The sequence below is a fragment of the Microchirus variegatus genome (genome assembly GCF_963457635.1).
Source record: "Microchirus variegatus genome assembly, chromosome: 3".
NCBI lineage: Eukaryota > Metazoa > Chordata > Actinopteri > Pleuronectiformes > Soleidae > Microchirus > Microchirus variegatus.
This window is the reverse complement of record NC_139804.1, coordinates 78,558-91,809: the sequence shown is the minus strand read 5'-3', so window position 1 is coordinate 91,809 and position 13,252 is coordinate 78,558. Positions and strand designations below refer to the sequence as shown.

Here is a 13,252-nt window from a genome sequence, read left to right as displayed (position 1 = left end):
AGTCTTATCATCACTCATTTTATTGTCTTGCAATATTGTTTATTCTTGCTCATCACCTATCAGAAGAGGCTATAGGGGAAGGTCCTAAAATGATATTTGTAAATGTGTGTTTGTGTACACTTACTATTAAACTGCACTTTATTGGCTGCCTGCAGGTGACCACTTGCCCATGGGCACCATGTTGCTGACCACTGATATAGTGTGTGACTCCTTTTCAATGACCCTGAAAGTCATGTCGTGTAAACCTGACTTTAGCTCTTAAAACATATATGTCTGTGGAGGCACGGCATCTTCCTTGGACATTGACACCTGATTCCTCAATAGAGAATGGCTGCAGACAGCAGGATGATTCCGGCCTCCTTTACAGAGAGAAAGGGGTGGCAATCTGGTAACACATTCGGACAAGAGGCACAAAACCAAAAGATAGAGACCAGGAGCAAAGATATAAAAATTGTATTGAGTTCTGGCTGGGTACTTCTAAATATGGTTGTTATATTTTGTGTACTGATACAATCATAACAATAATGACACTAATACTACTAATATTAATAGCCTTGCAATGTTATCTGGATCCTGCAGCCCAGGAGTTACGTGTACCTGCAGAGCAAGGACAGGGAGGTTATTAACAGTTACAGGTCATTTGTGTCAATGTTCCCCAAATGTAATGTTTAAACATAATGACTGAAATAGTCCACAAAATTAGCAACATACAGAAAACTACAGTTTTGCATTGGAGTCAAAGGAGCACTCTCATGAAAGGGTCAGACCCAGTGGCGTAAGTATCGGTGGATAAGACGCCGTCAGGGCCCATGAAGGAAGAAGAAGACAAATCAGCTGTCCAGAATTGCCACAGGCCTCAAGTTACATTTTGTCCTTGTTCAGAGAAAAGGAATCAACATGACCATTGTGTGGGAAAATGTGCATTCACTAATACACCATGTTGTGACCCAGTAGAATCAGGTGCTGTCTGCATTTGTCCAATTTAGTGACTAAAAGTCTCTGCTGCACAGCACCAAACCACTTCAATCTGCACTGCCTTCATTTCACTGATGGTGTTTAATAACTGGTCCTTGTTGTCAGGTCTCTATATTAATCTCATAATGAGATATGATGAAATAATGAAAATTCTGGGGGGGAAGTATCCTCATAAACAAAAATGATTGACATGAATCTAATGTTGTATGATGTAAAATAGCTAAAGATTTATAAAGGGGGCTGCAGGCTCGCTGGTGGCTGAGTAGTCCGATGCTGGACAAGCAGATCCTGCCGTAGCGGGTGCAGTCAAAAGTCTGGTCTGTTACAGCTACTGCAGTGTCCCGGTCCTTCCTCCTGTGACGTTTCCTATCAGGTTGGACCTGCGGGAGTCCTCAAAGGAAATTAATTAATGAATTGGAGATTAATAATCATGACTAATTCAAGTTTTACTTAGCAACAAAACTTTATTGCCTCTCACAAGGGAAACAAAAATCAGATCTAAAATACAGACGGAAATACAGAGACAGCAGTGTTATTTAGTGGTGTTACGACCCATAATGGCCCTCTTTGTGTTTTTCTCAGGTCTCATGAGTATGATGTAACATTTGGGTCCAAACAGCGCCACCAAGAGGCCAAAACTGGAGGCCAGGATGGCAAAAACCTCCACAGCATCTGCATATTTGCCTGGTGAGCTGATGTAAGCAGGGACAAAGGCCACCCACACTGCACAGAAGATCAACATGCTGAAAGTGATGAGTTTGGCCTCATTGAAACTGTCTGGAAGATTCCTTGCTAGAAAAGCTAACAAACAACTGAGGACAGCCAGTAAACCAATATAACCAAGTAAAAGTGCAAAACCAACTGTGGACCCAACTGCACACTCATAAACTATCTTGTCACTGTGATACTGGGTGTTTTTATGAGGCACTGGTGAAGCAGAGACAAGCCAGACAGTGCAGATTGCTGCTTGAACACAAGTCAGAACCAGAACTGTCCCTCTCTGCTGCACAGCACCAAACCACTTCAGACTGGACTCACCTCCTGGTTTGGAGGCCCTGAACACAGCCAGAACCACCATGGTTTTCACCAGGATACATGAGACACAAAGCACAAAGCTGATGCCAAATGCTGCATGTCTTAGTTGACAAGTCCATAATCTGGGTCGTCCAATGAAGAGCAACGAGCAGAGGAAACAGAACTTTAGTGACACCAAGAGAAGAAAACTGAGTTCTGAATTGTTGGCACGAACTATAGGTGTGCTGTGATGATGGATGAAGATGCCCAGAACAACAGCACAGATACATGTGCCCAACAGTGAGATGGTTGTCAAGCAGATACCCAGAGGCTCATGGTAGGAGAGGAACTCTGTTTTCTTAAGAACACAGTGGTCACGCTGGGGGCTGGACCAGAAATCTTCTGGACAACTGGTGCACTCCATGGAGTCTGAGAAAAGAGGGTGATGAGATACATGTTTATACAACATCTGTGAACTGTGCTGTTTAAAAGTTTACACTCACCAGTTGTATTGCTGATCTTTCCCTCAGAACAAGGGACACAGTCAAAACAACACTCAGGTTCCCCCTTCTTTCTGGCCATGCGGGAACCTGGAGGACAACTGTCACTGCACACTGACCGAGGAGGCTGTGTGGACAAACATCACTGTCTGTTAGACTCATCTATAATGATTAAGGGAAAGAGATGGTCGTCTGAAAAAGTAAGAAGTTACCTGTTTGGATTCAAAGTTCCAGAAGATTTTGTCTTCATCCAGTGTGAGTTCTTCACCTTTGAAGGCTGACCTCTTAACATCACCCACTCTCTGAACTTTAGTTCTTCCATCAGGGAGCCACACCCAGTTCATGATGTCATAAACAGGTAAGGTATCACCATTTTCATCAAATGACACTTCATCACCAAATGTTGTGGTGAAGTTGACTTTTTCCAAGTAATGAACAAGCTTTGGAAATTAGAATTAGACATGGAAGGAAAACAGGAAAGAAAACTAGGATTACTGCCCAGTGGTTGATGGCCTCAGCTGAACAACACCTTCACAATTTTCTCCAATATTATGTGAACGTTGACTGAAAAGAAATAACATTTTGATTAAAAGTGAGGATGTTTTCTAAAGTTAAAAGGATTCCCCAAATATATCTTACAAGCATGGATATATGTATAACAAGACAAATTAGTGATTGTTACGGAAATGTTGTATTAATATTTTATAAAATGTAAAAGTATGACCTGTCGTGATCTAAGATCAAAGGAACATTTGCTATTTTTTTACCACATATGGCGACAGTGGTTGGGTCATAAAACATCCCTGTCTTCCCCTTTCCCTGTGGGGGGTCTACCTGATTCCCCCTCTTCCCGTGGGTGGGGGGAATCTTCTTTAGTCCTACTTTGTCTGTGTGGGGGGGTCGTTAAGTTAGAGAACACACCCACAAGACAGTTTAACTACAGTGATTGTCCAGTAGAAACTGATAATTGATTGACATATTTTTATTTATTTATTTTTTTTTTAACCTGTCCTGTCCAGTACCTTGGGCATGCACTATGGTTGACTGCATGTCTGTTGGTGTTGAACAGATTTTGCTGTTTGCAGGGCGAGTGATTACAGCGCTGTAATGCCCGTCCTGCTATTTATGTATTTATTTTTATTGATTGTATTTATTAGGTTTTGTGGGAGGACCGGGCCAGACAGGGGGGGTGGGGGTGAGGGTGGGTAGACAGACAAGGGTTAACCCCTAACCCCTAACCCAGAGGGAGGGAAAGAGAGACACTAGATAGACATTAGTAGCATAAGCCCACCACACGCCGAGGCAGGTCCTGAGGCCCCAGGTCCCCACACCCGGGACCCACCCAGGCCCCCAGGGCAGCCCAACCCATCACCAGGGACAGTAGAGCCTCCCCCAGAACACCCCCCCGGAGGCAGGCCGGAGCCCGCCACAGCTATCCCCGACGCCTACCCCGGAGCCAACCACACGACTTCCCCCCCAGAGGGGAGCCGGCAGAGGCTCATGTAGGGATCCCAGCCGGGGGCCCCCAAGGAACAGGAGGCAGCAGGGTCCCGGATCCGCCCCGGGCAAGCCCCCTCACGCAGGTATGGGTCAGAGGCCGTAAGACCTGTCACAGCGGACCCCACGCCCACCCGGCACAGGGACCCACCGTCCACCCAGGGCAGGGCCCCCAAAGACAGCCCCCGCCGAGCGACCAGCCCGCCGCCCACCATCACCCTTCCCAGGAGTCATGGAGAGCCACGGCCAGGTCCCCCGGGGCTCCCCCCGACAGACCGACAGCCGACCCAACTACCCGCCGCAGCCGCCAGCGCCCCGGAGCTCCACAACCGCCCCCCAGCCCAAACCACCGACCCCAGCCCAGCCGGGAGGCGGGCGGGACACAGGTACCCGGGAGGTCCCCCCCACCAGGATGTGGTGTGGTGTGTATGTATGTGTGCTCTACATACACACCCACATACGAGGCCCACTACTTGGTGGGCCCGCCCCCCAACCCCCCCAATGGTCTTCCTGTATCTCCCCCAATACCCTAGTTGTGTGTGTGAGAGTGATATACCAGATCTGGTGGGGGAGCACGGAGGGCTTTGGTTTATTTTCAAAAGGACAGGGTGTGGCGGGCACTGAGCGGTGTGTTATCTCACCCAGTTGGGTTATGGGTAGGGCGTGTCAAGTGTTACTGTTTTATCTCTTTCTGAGCACATGTCCTTGTGGAGTCTGTGGAATAAACCTAGTTAAACTCTCCTTTCCACGTCCTGCCACATTGGTGACCCCGATTTGAACATGTTGGAGGAAGCGGAGGAAAGTGTCTCTTTGACAGCCAGTGGACCTGCCTCCTTGTTGGCCATGACCCAACTCCCGCACCCGGCCGGCTTCATAGGGACGGTGAAGCTTCCAGAGTTTTGTCAGAGCGACCCTGCTCCATGGTTCTGGAGCACATTGAGGCGCTTTTCCACCTGCGAGGAATAACGGCCGACGACTCCAGGGTATTTGATGCAGCTCTTGTGTGCCTCAGCAGTTTCCTCTTCGGCGCTACAGCCTGTCCGCCATGGATAGAGCAGATAAGCTGCTTTCGCTTCCCGGTGTGGGCGATGGTTCGCCATTGGACCTGATGGATGCCATGTTGTCCTTCTCGAGGGCCGCTCTTTGACAGCCTATGTCGACCACAAACCGTTAACGTTTACTATGACGAAGGCACCATGGTGTGCTCACCAGCAGCGCCACCAGCATGTGGCGGTTAAAGCAAACCCGGTTGCGGATTTCCTGTCGCGGGTGCTGGTGTGTCCTGTGCATCTTGGGGTCAATCGGGTTTTCGATTTGGTTTACTCACTCACTCATCTGGGAGTCCGGGCGTCGTGAGGCTGGTGGCATTTAAGTTTGTATGGCCTGGCCTGCACAAAGGTGTCAAGGAGTGGGGGGCCACGTGTGTGGCGTGTCACCGCGCAAAAGTTCACCAACACACTAGGGTGCCTAACGAGCCTTTTTTCGATTCCAGCCAGGCAATTTGAACATTTGCATGTGGACCTGGTGGGACCTTTGCCTACACTCCCAGGGTGTTACACACTTGTTCACAATGGTGGATCGGACCACCAGGTGGCCTGAGGCGGTTTCTCTGTCCTCCACAACATCCACAGTCGTGGCACGTATCTTGCTGCTTGGGTTACGCGTTTGGGTTCCCCATCGGACATCCCCTCTGACAGAGGCTCTCAGTTCATTTCAGAACACTGGTCAGCATTGGCTGTCTCTGGGCACGCAGGTTCACCCTACGACTGCGTACCATCCTCAGGCTAACAGCTTGTGTGAACGTTTTCACCGGTCGCTTAAGGCGTTGTCGTGTGCTGCACTCTCGAATGCTAACTGGGTGGCTCGTTTGCCTTGGATGATGCTCGGGTTGCACTCGGCTCCTAAGGAGGACTTGGATGCCTCAGAGTTGATTCTCGGACAGCCGCTCTGTGACCCAAGGGAGTTTTTCCTGAGAGTTCAGTCCCCATTTCCCTTCCTGTCGCCGTCTTTTGTTCGAGGCCACTTTTGCTCCAGTGCCTGTTCACCACTTTTCTCCTCGGTCATTCGTGTCTGTGGAGCTTGTGACGGCTCATTTTGTTTTTGTGCGCCATGGCGTTCACCACCCTTTAGTCCCCTTACAATGGCCAGTTTAGGGTGCTGCATGCTGGCTACAAAAAGTTTTGTGCTAGATATGGGCAGGCATAAGGAGCGTGTGTCGTTGGATAGACTCAAGCCGGCTGATTCGATGCTTGGGGAAGAGGCGTTACTGTTCCAGGTTCCCCGTCGGGGTCGTCCCCCTAGGCCCGTGTGTCCTGATTTAGGGCCTGCCGTGGGTCGGTCTCTCTCCTGCCTGTCGCCCCCCTGCAGTTTCGGATGTGGGGTGGCGTAACCGTTATGGCAAACTGGTTAAGCCTCCTATGTGTATGGACTGAAAGAGTAAGTAAACCCCTAAATCCCTTTTTTTCCCCGTTAAAACTAGTGTATAGGTTTATCTAGTAATATTATGCAGTGATCCAGGTCCTCTTGGCAGTTTTGTGTATTATGTATTTTGTGTTAAATATGGGTGTATGTATTGCCTCAGAACAGGGGTTTAGCTCTACTTTAAGTCTCTATGCAATAATATTATACACTAAGTTTGACTCCAAAATAAATACAAAGGATGAAGTGAAATCAAGATTAGAGTGTAAAGTGATATCTCACCTGCCATGGCTCCAGTCTTTGTAAATGAGCACAGGTGTTGTTGCTGAAAGGTCCTCTCCCTGGCTCACACTGCAGCATGTCATCAAGAGCATACGCCAGAGCGTACACAGCCTTATACACATTATACTCTGGTCTGAGGTCTGAAACATCCAGGAACTCATTCTCCACATTCTCTAGAACTTCCTGTCCAGTGCATAATTCTCCTCCAGCTTCCACCCAACCTGCTGGAGGTGGTGCAAACCTACACTGAAATGTGTGTTGCCAAAACTGATTCACCTGTAATGTAGTTCAACTTTAAATTAATGCCAGAATATTATTCTTATAATTATCGAGTCAGAGGCGAAACGCTCACCATGTTGTTTCCATCTGTGTTGTTGTGATGTAGATCAGGACGTATTTGTAACAGGAAGTCTCTGAGTCCTGGTATTTCTCCTCGACGGATGGAGATTCCCAGTGTTCCACCCAGGTATGACATGAGGTGAGGAGTCTGAAGCACAGCAGCTGACGACCAGCCTTCACTGGCAATCCACTGCAGGCCTGTCACATTCTGCCTCACCACCTGTACATTGAATTGTAAATAAATTAATTCATACCAGTAAATCATAATGTAGTTTGTCAAAAACAAATGTCATGTTTCACACAGTATAACAAGCAAAATTCTATTTGTTCTCATGAGCAAAACCTTTGCAGCATATATAGAGCAGCATCGTTTCAAAAACAAAAATACAGACATTTTATGTCAATAAACTAAAAGGTTATTTACATAAGGGACTGACCTCTTTCATGAGGTTAATCATGTGACTCTCATGTGCAAACACAATCACCACTCGAGCTGTAGATTTCCTCATCACATCCACTATTCTCCTTAGTTCAACAGGATCATCACCCCAGGGCAAAATCTCTGTGTAAGCCAGACAACCTCCACCAGCTGGACCCAGATCAGAGTGAAAGGATCGGGCAGCGTGGACTCCATAATCATCATCACTGATGAGCAGACCTGCCCAAGTCCAACCAAAGTGTTTTAGAATCTGAATCATAGCATTCACCTATGTGGACACAGAGCAGAGGGATTAGTGCACAGGCTGACACCACTCAGCTCTTTAAATGAGACATACAATCATGACTTTACCACGTCATGTTATGTTCTTGCACATGATTTTTTTTTTTGCATTTTGATTTTGCAGATAGATTTTCACCTGAAAAGCATCACTCGGGATCGTCCTAAAGAAAGATGGAAACTTTTGTCGGTCACTGAGGCAGGAACATGTGGAGAAATAACTCACCTGTAGAACAATCAGATCATGCATCCACAAAACTTTATTATGTTTATTATGTTATTAAATATTTAATGTTAATTAAATTTCAATTTGTTATGATATAAAATGGAATTGATTTTAAGCAATGATTGACTTTAGAGGCAGATTAATTTACCGTAGGCACTCTGTACAAACCCAAGACTGTGGATATGGCAATAGAACGAGTCGAGGAAGAATCTCCCACAATCCCTAGGACTGGAGGAGTTCCTACACAGTTCTCCTCTAATGTAACTTGCTCTTCTTGACCACTGACTAAGGTCAGTGCTGCACGAAATCCAATTCCTAGTTGGTTGCAGTTATCATACAGACTGTATCCCAGAGTCACATTAGGCAGCAGGTTTGACTTTCTGTTGATCTCATCAATAGCAAAGGCCATGGTCTGAGCCAGTCTGGATCCTATAATATCAAAACTGACACAAAATGCTGGTGTTTACTAAATAAAATACATTAAAGAGCAACTGTGCAAAGCTTCACATTTCACTACTACTGCAATTAATAACAGGTTTAATGTTATTTCGCAGAAATGATAATGTAATCATAAAAGTGTTGTATCTACTGGCATAATTTAAAACAGCTTTTTAATGTCTTCTATTTCTCTGACAGACTCACCCATAGCAGGTAGACTGATATGGCTTTGAGGTAAAAGTCAGGTCAGGATCAGCAGAGAAGAAGTTATTTTCAAAAATTCCACCTAGAATCACATCTCCAGGTTTGTTCATCCCATTTAGATCAAACTGTCCCTGTAACTGACAAGAGGAGGAAGAAAGAGAGGAGGACGCAGCAGATAATAAGCAGCAGTACAACATAAGCAAGAGCAACTTGTTATCTAAAAATGCCCTCACGACTTTGCTCTGGTTCATCATCTTTTTTGAGTTTGGTTCCTTCACTACATCATCTTTTATTGACTGACAATATGAGTTATTCTTGCACACCACCTATCAGGGCAGAAAATGAAGCTGTATGGGCAGGGCCTAAATCTTTATGTGTGGATGGGTTGGGGTTAGGTGTATGAGTGATCTTTTATTATCATTCTGTGGCTCACAGATCTGAAGGCCATGGTGAGCCTTGTTCACACCACACTTTCTGCTTCACTTTCTTGCACTTACGTAGTATAAAACATTCAAATATATCATTGGTTCCTATTAAGAGACCCTGATCTTATTTTGGAAACTTTGATCGGTTTTGAAATAACTTCAGTAACCTCAGGCATTTAAAGAAAGGGCCCGGGTGAAGAGGGCTCATGGTATTTAATTGAATCAAATCAAATCAAACATTATTAAGTTTTTGGTCACACAGTTGGTGTAGTGGTTAACTGGGTTCCCATCCCATTTGAAACAAGGGCCTTTCTGCATGGAGTTTGCATGTTTTCCCTGTCTGTGCTTATACTTAACTTCTAACCATTTTAACTTCTCAGCACAAGCCATGAAATCATTGATGAAATCATAATTATCAAACAGGAAACAGTAACAGGGTGAACAGGATCAAATCACAATACCTGCAATACTAAGTAGGTGTCTGTCAAGGCGCATGACATATCTTACTCTCCTTATGTATGTGATCTGCATAACATACTGCATACTCAACAGTCAATACTATACAAATGTACACAGAAAAAAGATTAAGGAAACTATCAAAGTTTATCCTCAGCTATGTCCTCCATACAGGACATTGCCTAACCTTGAGTTCCAGTCTCCCAGTGGTGAACTGAAATGAAGACTCTCCAAGCAGACCAATTTAGTGAGTGTCTCGGCAGGGAAGAGCAGCAAATTGTAGATTTATAAAGTTCATGGAAGTGGTTTTGGACAAAGGTTTTGAAGATCCACAACAAGTTTAATACAGATGACAAAATCACAACACCACTGTGTAAGTGGATCATTATTTTCTTAAAAGAAAGAGTCTGTAATGACACAGTATTATTTTACAGGCGCAGCATCACCTCTCATAAGCTTTTGCCGATTCAAAAGGGTGTGGCCACGGCATGTCCTGGGTTGGACTATGTAAATGATACTTGGTTCTCTTGGCTCTAGAAGATGTAAATCTTTGAGGCTATAAATGATCCCTTAACCCGTTTGAGGAGTGCCTACATTCAAATGGCCACATAAATATATATTAAATATGAATAATATTTCCATGCGTTAGACATCGATTGAAAGCTTAGAAATCACACTTTCAGAATTTATAGGTCAAAATGGCCTCGGGAGACTTGTTCCTGTGTTTTCCATGGCTGGACACATCCCTAATGAAGATTATGCCAACGCACTCAAAGTTCACTCATTACACGATTATTATTTTCACACATAGATTACTGCATAACAAAATGAGAACATTTCTAGACCAAGTATTGTTGTATAATCAAAGGGTGATTATATGAATGTAATCATCCGTTGATTATACAAAAGGTATGGAGTGTTCCAAGACCTGCAAAGCTGAAGAACAGGGCTGGGCGGTATGACCTTAAATTCATATCACGGTATAAATTTAATCCCTTCACGGTAACGGTATATATTGCGGTATATATTTAAGTGTAAAAATTATAACAAGTGCTTTTGAATGGGTTTTGAAGTTCCTTAGCAAAGCTAAGTTGATTTTAAAGAACAACAACAAAAAAAGCAAAGATATAATGTAATTTTTAGAGCATTTATTGTGCATATAAGGATAGGACTTCAGAGGTACAAAATTCTTCAATAATACAAAAGTAAAGTGGATATTGTAAACAGTACTTCAAGTAAGAGAGGTTTTTTATAAGGCAAATGGCAAAAACAGTGTAAAGGTTCAGTAATCCAAAATAGTGCAAAAGTTACCAAACATTAAATTTTCCAAATTTTAAAGAATACAAAAATAAAAAAGATTCTAAATAACACTACTTCAAGTACACAGAACATGCTTTTATTCTGGTGTGCAAAAGTGTCACTGAACATTGATTTCTCAAGTTGCAGCTTGCTCTTTCTGTCGTACAGAACACTCTTGGAAAAAGCTTCCGCAATGGAGGGCTGCTGTTGGGTAGCAGGCGAAACGTTTTTGTTTCCCCCCCCCGTGTTGGCCGGTGTTTGAGCCGAGCGCAGCCTCTGGCTTTCTGCATACTCGAGCGCATGCTTTTACTTCAGATGGGAAAACAAATTGCTCATGCTAGCTTGGTTGGCGGTCACACTTGCTCCACACATCATGCAAATAAATTATTTCTGCTCCACGTCCAACTTTTTAAAGCCAAACCACATCCAAATCACGGACGTGGCACCACATTTTTTTTTACCAGCTCCTCCTTCTCCGCTGTCTCTCTGCTTGCAGCCATCTTCACTCTGAGGCAGGTACGATGACGTCATCGACGGTAGGACGCTATTGCGCAAATCTCTACCGTGGGCCAAATTTTCTACCGTGTACCGCAAATACCGCGTATACCGTGCAGCCCTACTGAAGACTCTTTTCCTGATTTCTGTTCTCATAAGAGGAACAGATGCAAAGTATGTAGAGTATGCAAATATGAAGCAACTAAGCCAATAACTGCCATAATATCAGCCAGTGGGTATATCTGTGGACAGATTTAATGTAAAGTTTGCAATGATGAGTGAGTCGACAACAAGTGACAAATCTCAGGGCACTGTGATAAACTGCGTTTAAAGACTGTAAACGTTAGTATGACGCACACATACACACCATATCACCATAATCTATGTAGTAAAGGAAGAAAAGTTGCAGATACTCAAAGTTTTCTGTCTTTGAGAGCGAAGCAGGATTTATTTCTGTAGTAGAAGCCGAGCTTTGCCCTGAGTTCAGTTACCAATTTGTCAATATGTGACCCGCCACGGATCAAGGGGGAACAAGTTGGCCCAGCGCAAAGCGAGAAAAAACAGTAAAGTTTTTTTTTTTCAAAATTAGGGATTTACGTTTTTTACAAAATTACACAAGTTGAAGTTTTGAAGAAGCCACTACATGCTCCAAATCACAGTATTGTGGGTCTTAAAACCATAAACTTTGTATTTGAATTAAGGTTGTTTTTTCGCTGTGAATCTTTCCTAGTTTGAGTGTGGCGATCTCACATTCCAGAGCTTTTGTTGCTTTTTCAGCCAGCTGACGATCAGCTGACGATCACGGAGAATACACATGGCTAATTAATATGCACGTACAGTCTTTAGTTTGATGCATATGTGCATCAAACTAAAGACAGTCAGTGGTTCTACTTCTCAACCTACTAGGGCTAAGGTTAGAGGATATTGTGAAGTGACATTGTGACAAACTGGGAAACAGAGATCTTAATATTAATCTATACATCTTCACAGATATGATAATAAAACATATTCATCAGCATTTATCTGTAGAGATGTAACATAAAATATAAACTTACAAAGGTTCTCCAAGGCTCAACATCAGCAGATGGAAATGGATTAAACAAACAATGCTCTGCAACACACGACCAGTCAGAATAGCAGCAAACAAGATGGCCAACTTGAGCTATAAACTGACATGTGATCTTGAATGACCAATGGAAAACCTTAAAGTGACAGTTACCTTAAAAATACCCAGTAAATGGTCAATGTTTGTATTTATATAGCACTTATCTAGTCTTATAAAGCTGCTTTACACTACAGTTGTTGCCATTCACTCACATTCATACAGTGCATTTATGTGCAGTGCATTTTCTATGACTCATCTTTTATACCCATTCACACGGTGCCAGCACAGCTGTCAGGAGCCATGTGGGGTGAAGTGTCTTGCCCAAGGACACATCAGCAGGTAGACGAGTGAAGCTGGGAATCAAACACATAATCTTCAAGTTGAAAGACGACTTGCTCTATACTACCACTGAGCATTTTTAAGAAACGTCATGTCTTGACACTTTGCTCATTGACCTGATTTCATGATGAAGATTGTGAGTTTTCTAAAATATTGCTCTCCTGGAAATGAAGTAAATCTTAGTCATTTGCCATGACACAGGATGTTGCTGTAACCTGACTGTAATTGATCAATATTCCAGGTTTGCCAAGAGTCACAGCTTCAACACATCTTTATGTCAACATATCGTGGGTGTGGCTTTAGCATAGCTGTTGAACAAATCAACCAAGTTTTCTGAGTGGCGTTTGCATGTTCTCCTGGGCTCTTTGGGGCTCCCCCAGCTTCCACTCACAGTCCAAAAACATGCAGATTATGCTAATTAGCCAATAGATGCGAGCGTATGGCTGTTCATTTATATATTGGGGCCCTGGTTGACTGGGGTCCTGTCCAGGGGTGTTTACCCAACTTTCAACCCTGGAACCC

General features: G+C 44.1%; 1 protein-coding gene across 1 annotated transcript; it reads right to left on the bottom strand.

The window, feature by feature from the left end:
• Positions 1 to 1,507: 1,507 nt before the first annotated feature.
• Positions 1,508 to 8,808, bottom strand: LOC310924576 (extracellular calcium-sensing receptor-like; the record flags this gene model as incomplete). Its single annotated transcript, XM_083886358.1, has 9 exons — positions 1,508 to 2,418; positions 2,493 to 2,616; positions 2,702 to 2,929; positions 6,687 to 6,962; positions 7,039 to 7,245; positions 7,463 to 7,732; positions 7,883 to 7,969; positions 8,118 to 8,412; positions 8,612 to 8,808. The coding sequence occupies 9 exons, from the start codon at positions 8,806 to 8,808 to the stop codon at positions 1,508 to 1,510; spliced, it is 2,595 nt and encodes an 864-aa protein (XP_083742484.1).
• Positions 8,809 to 13,252: the final 4,444 nt, after the last annotated feature.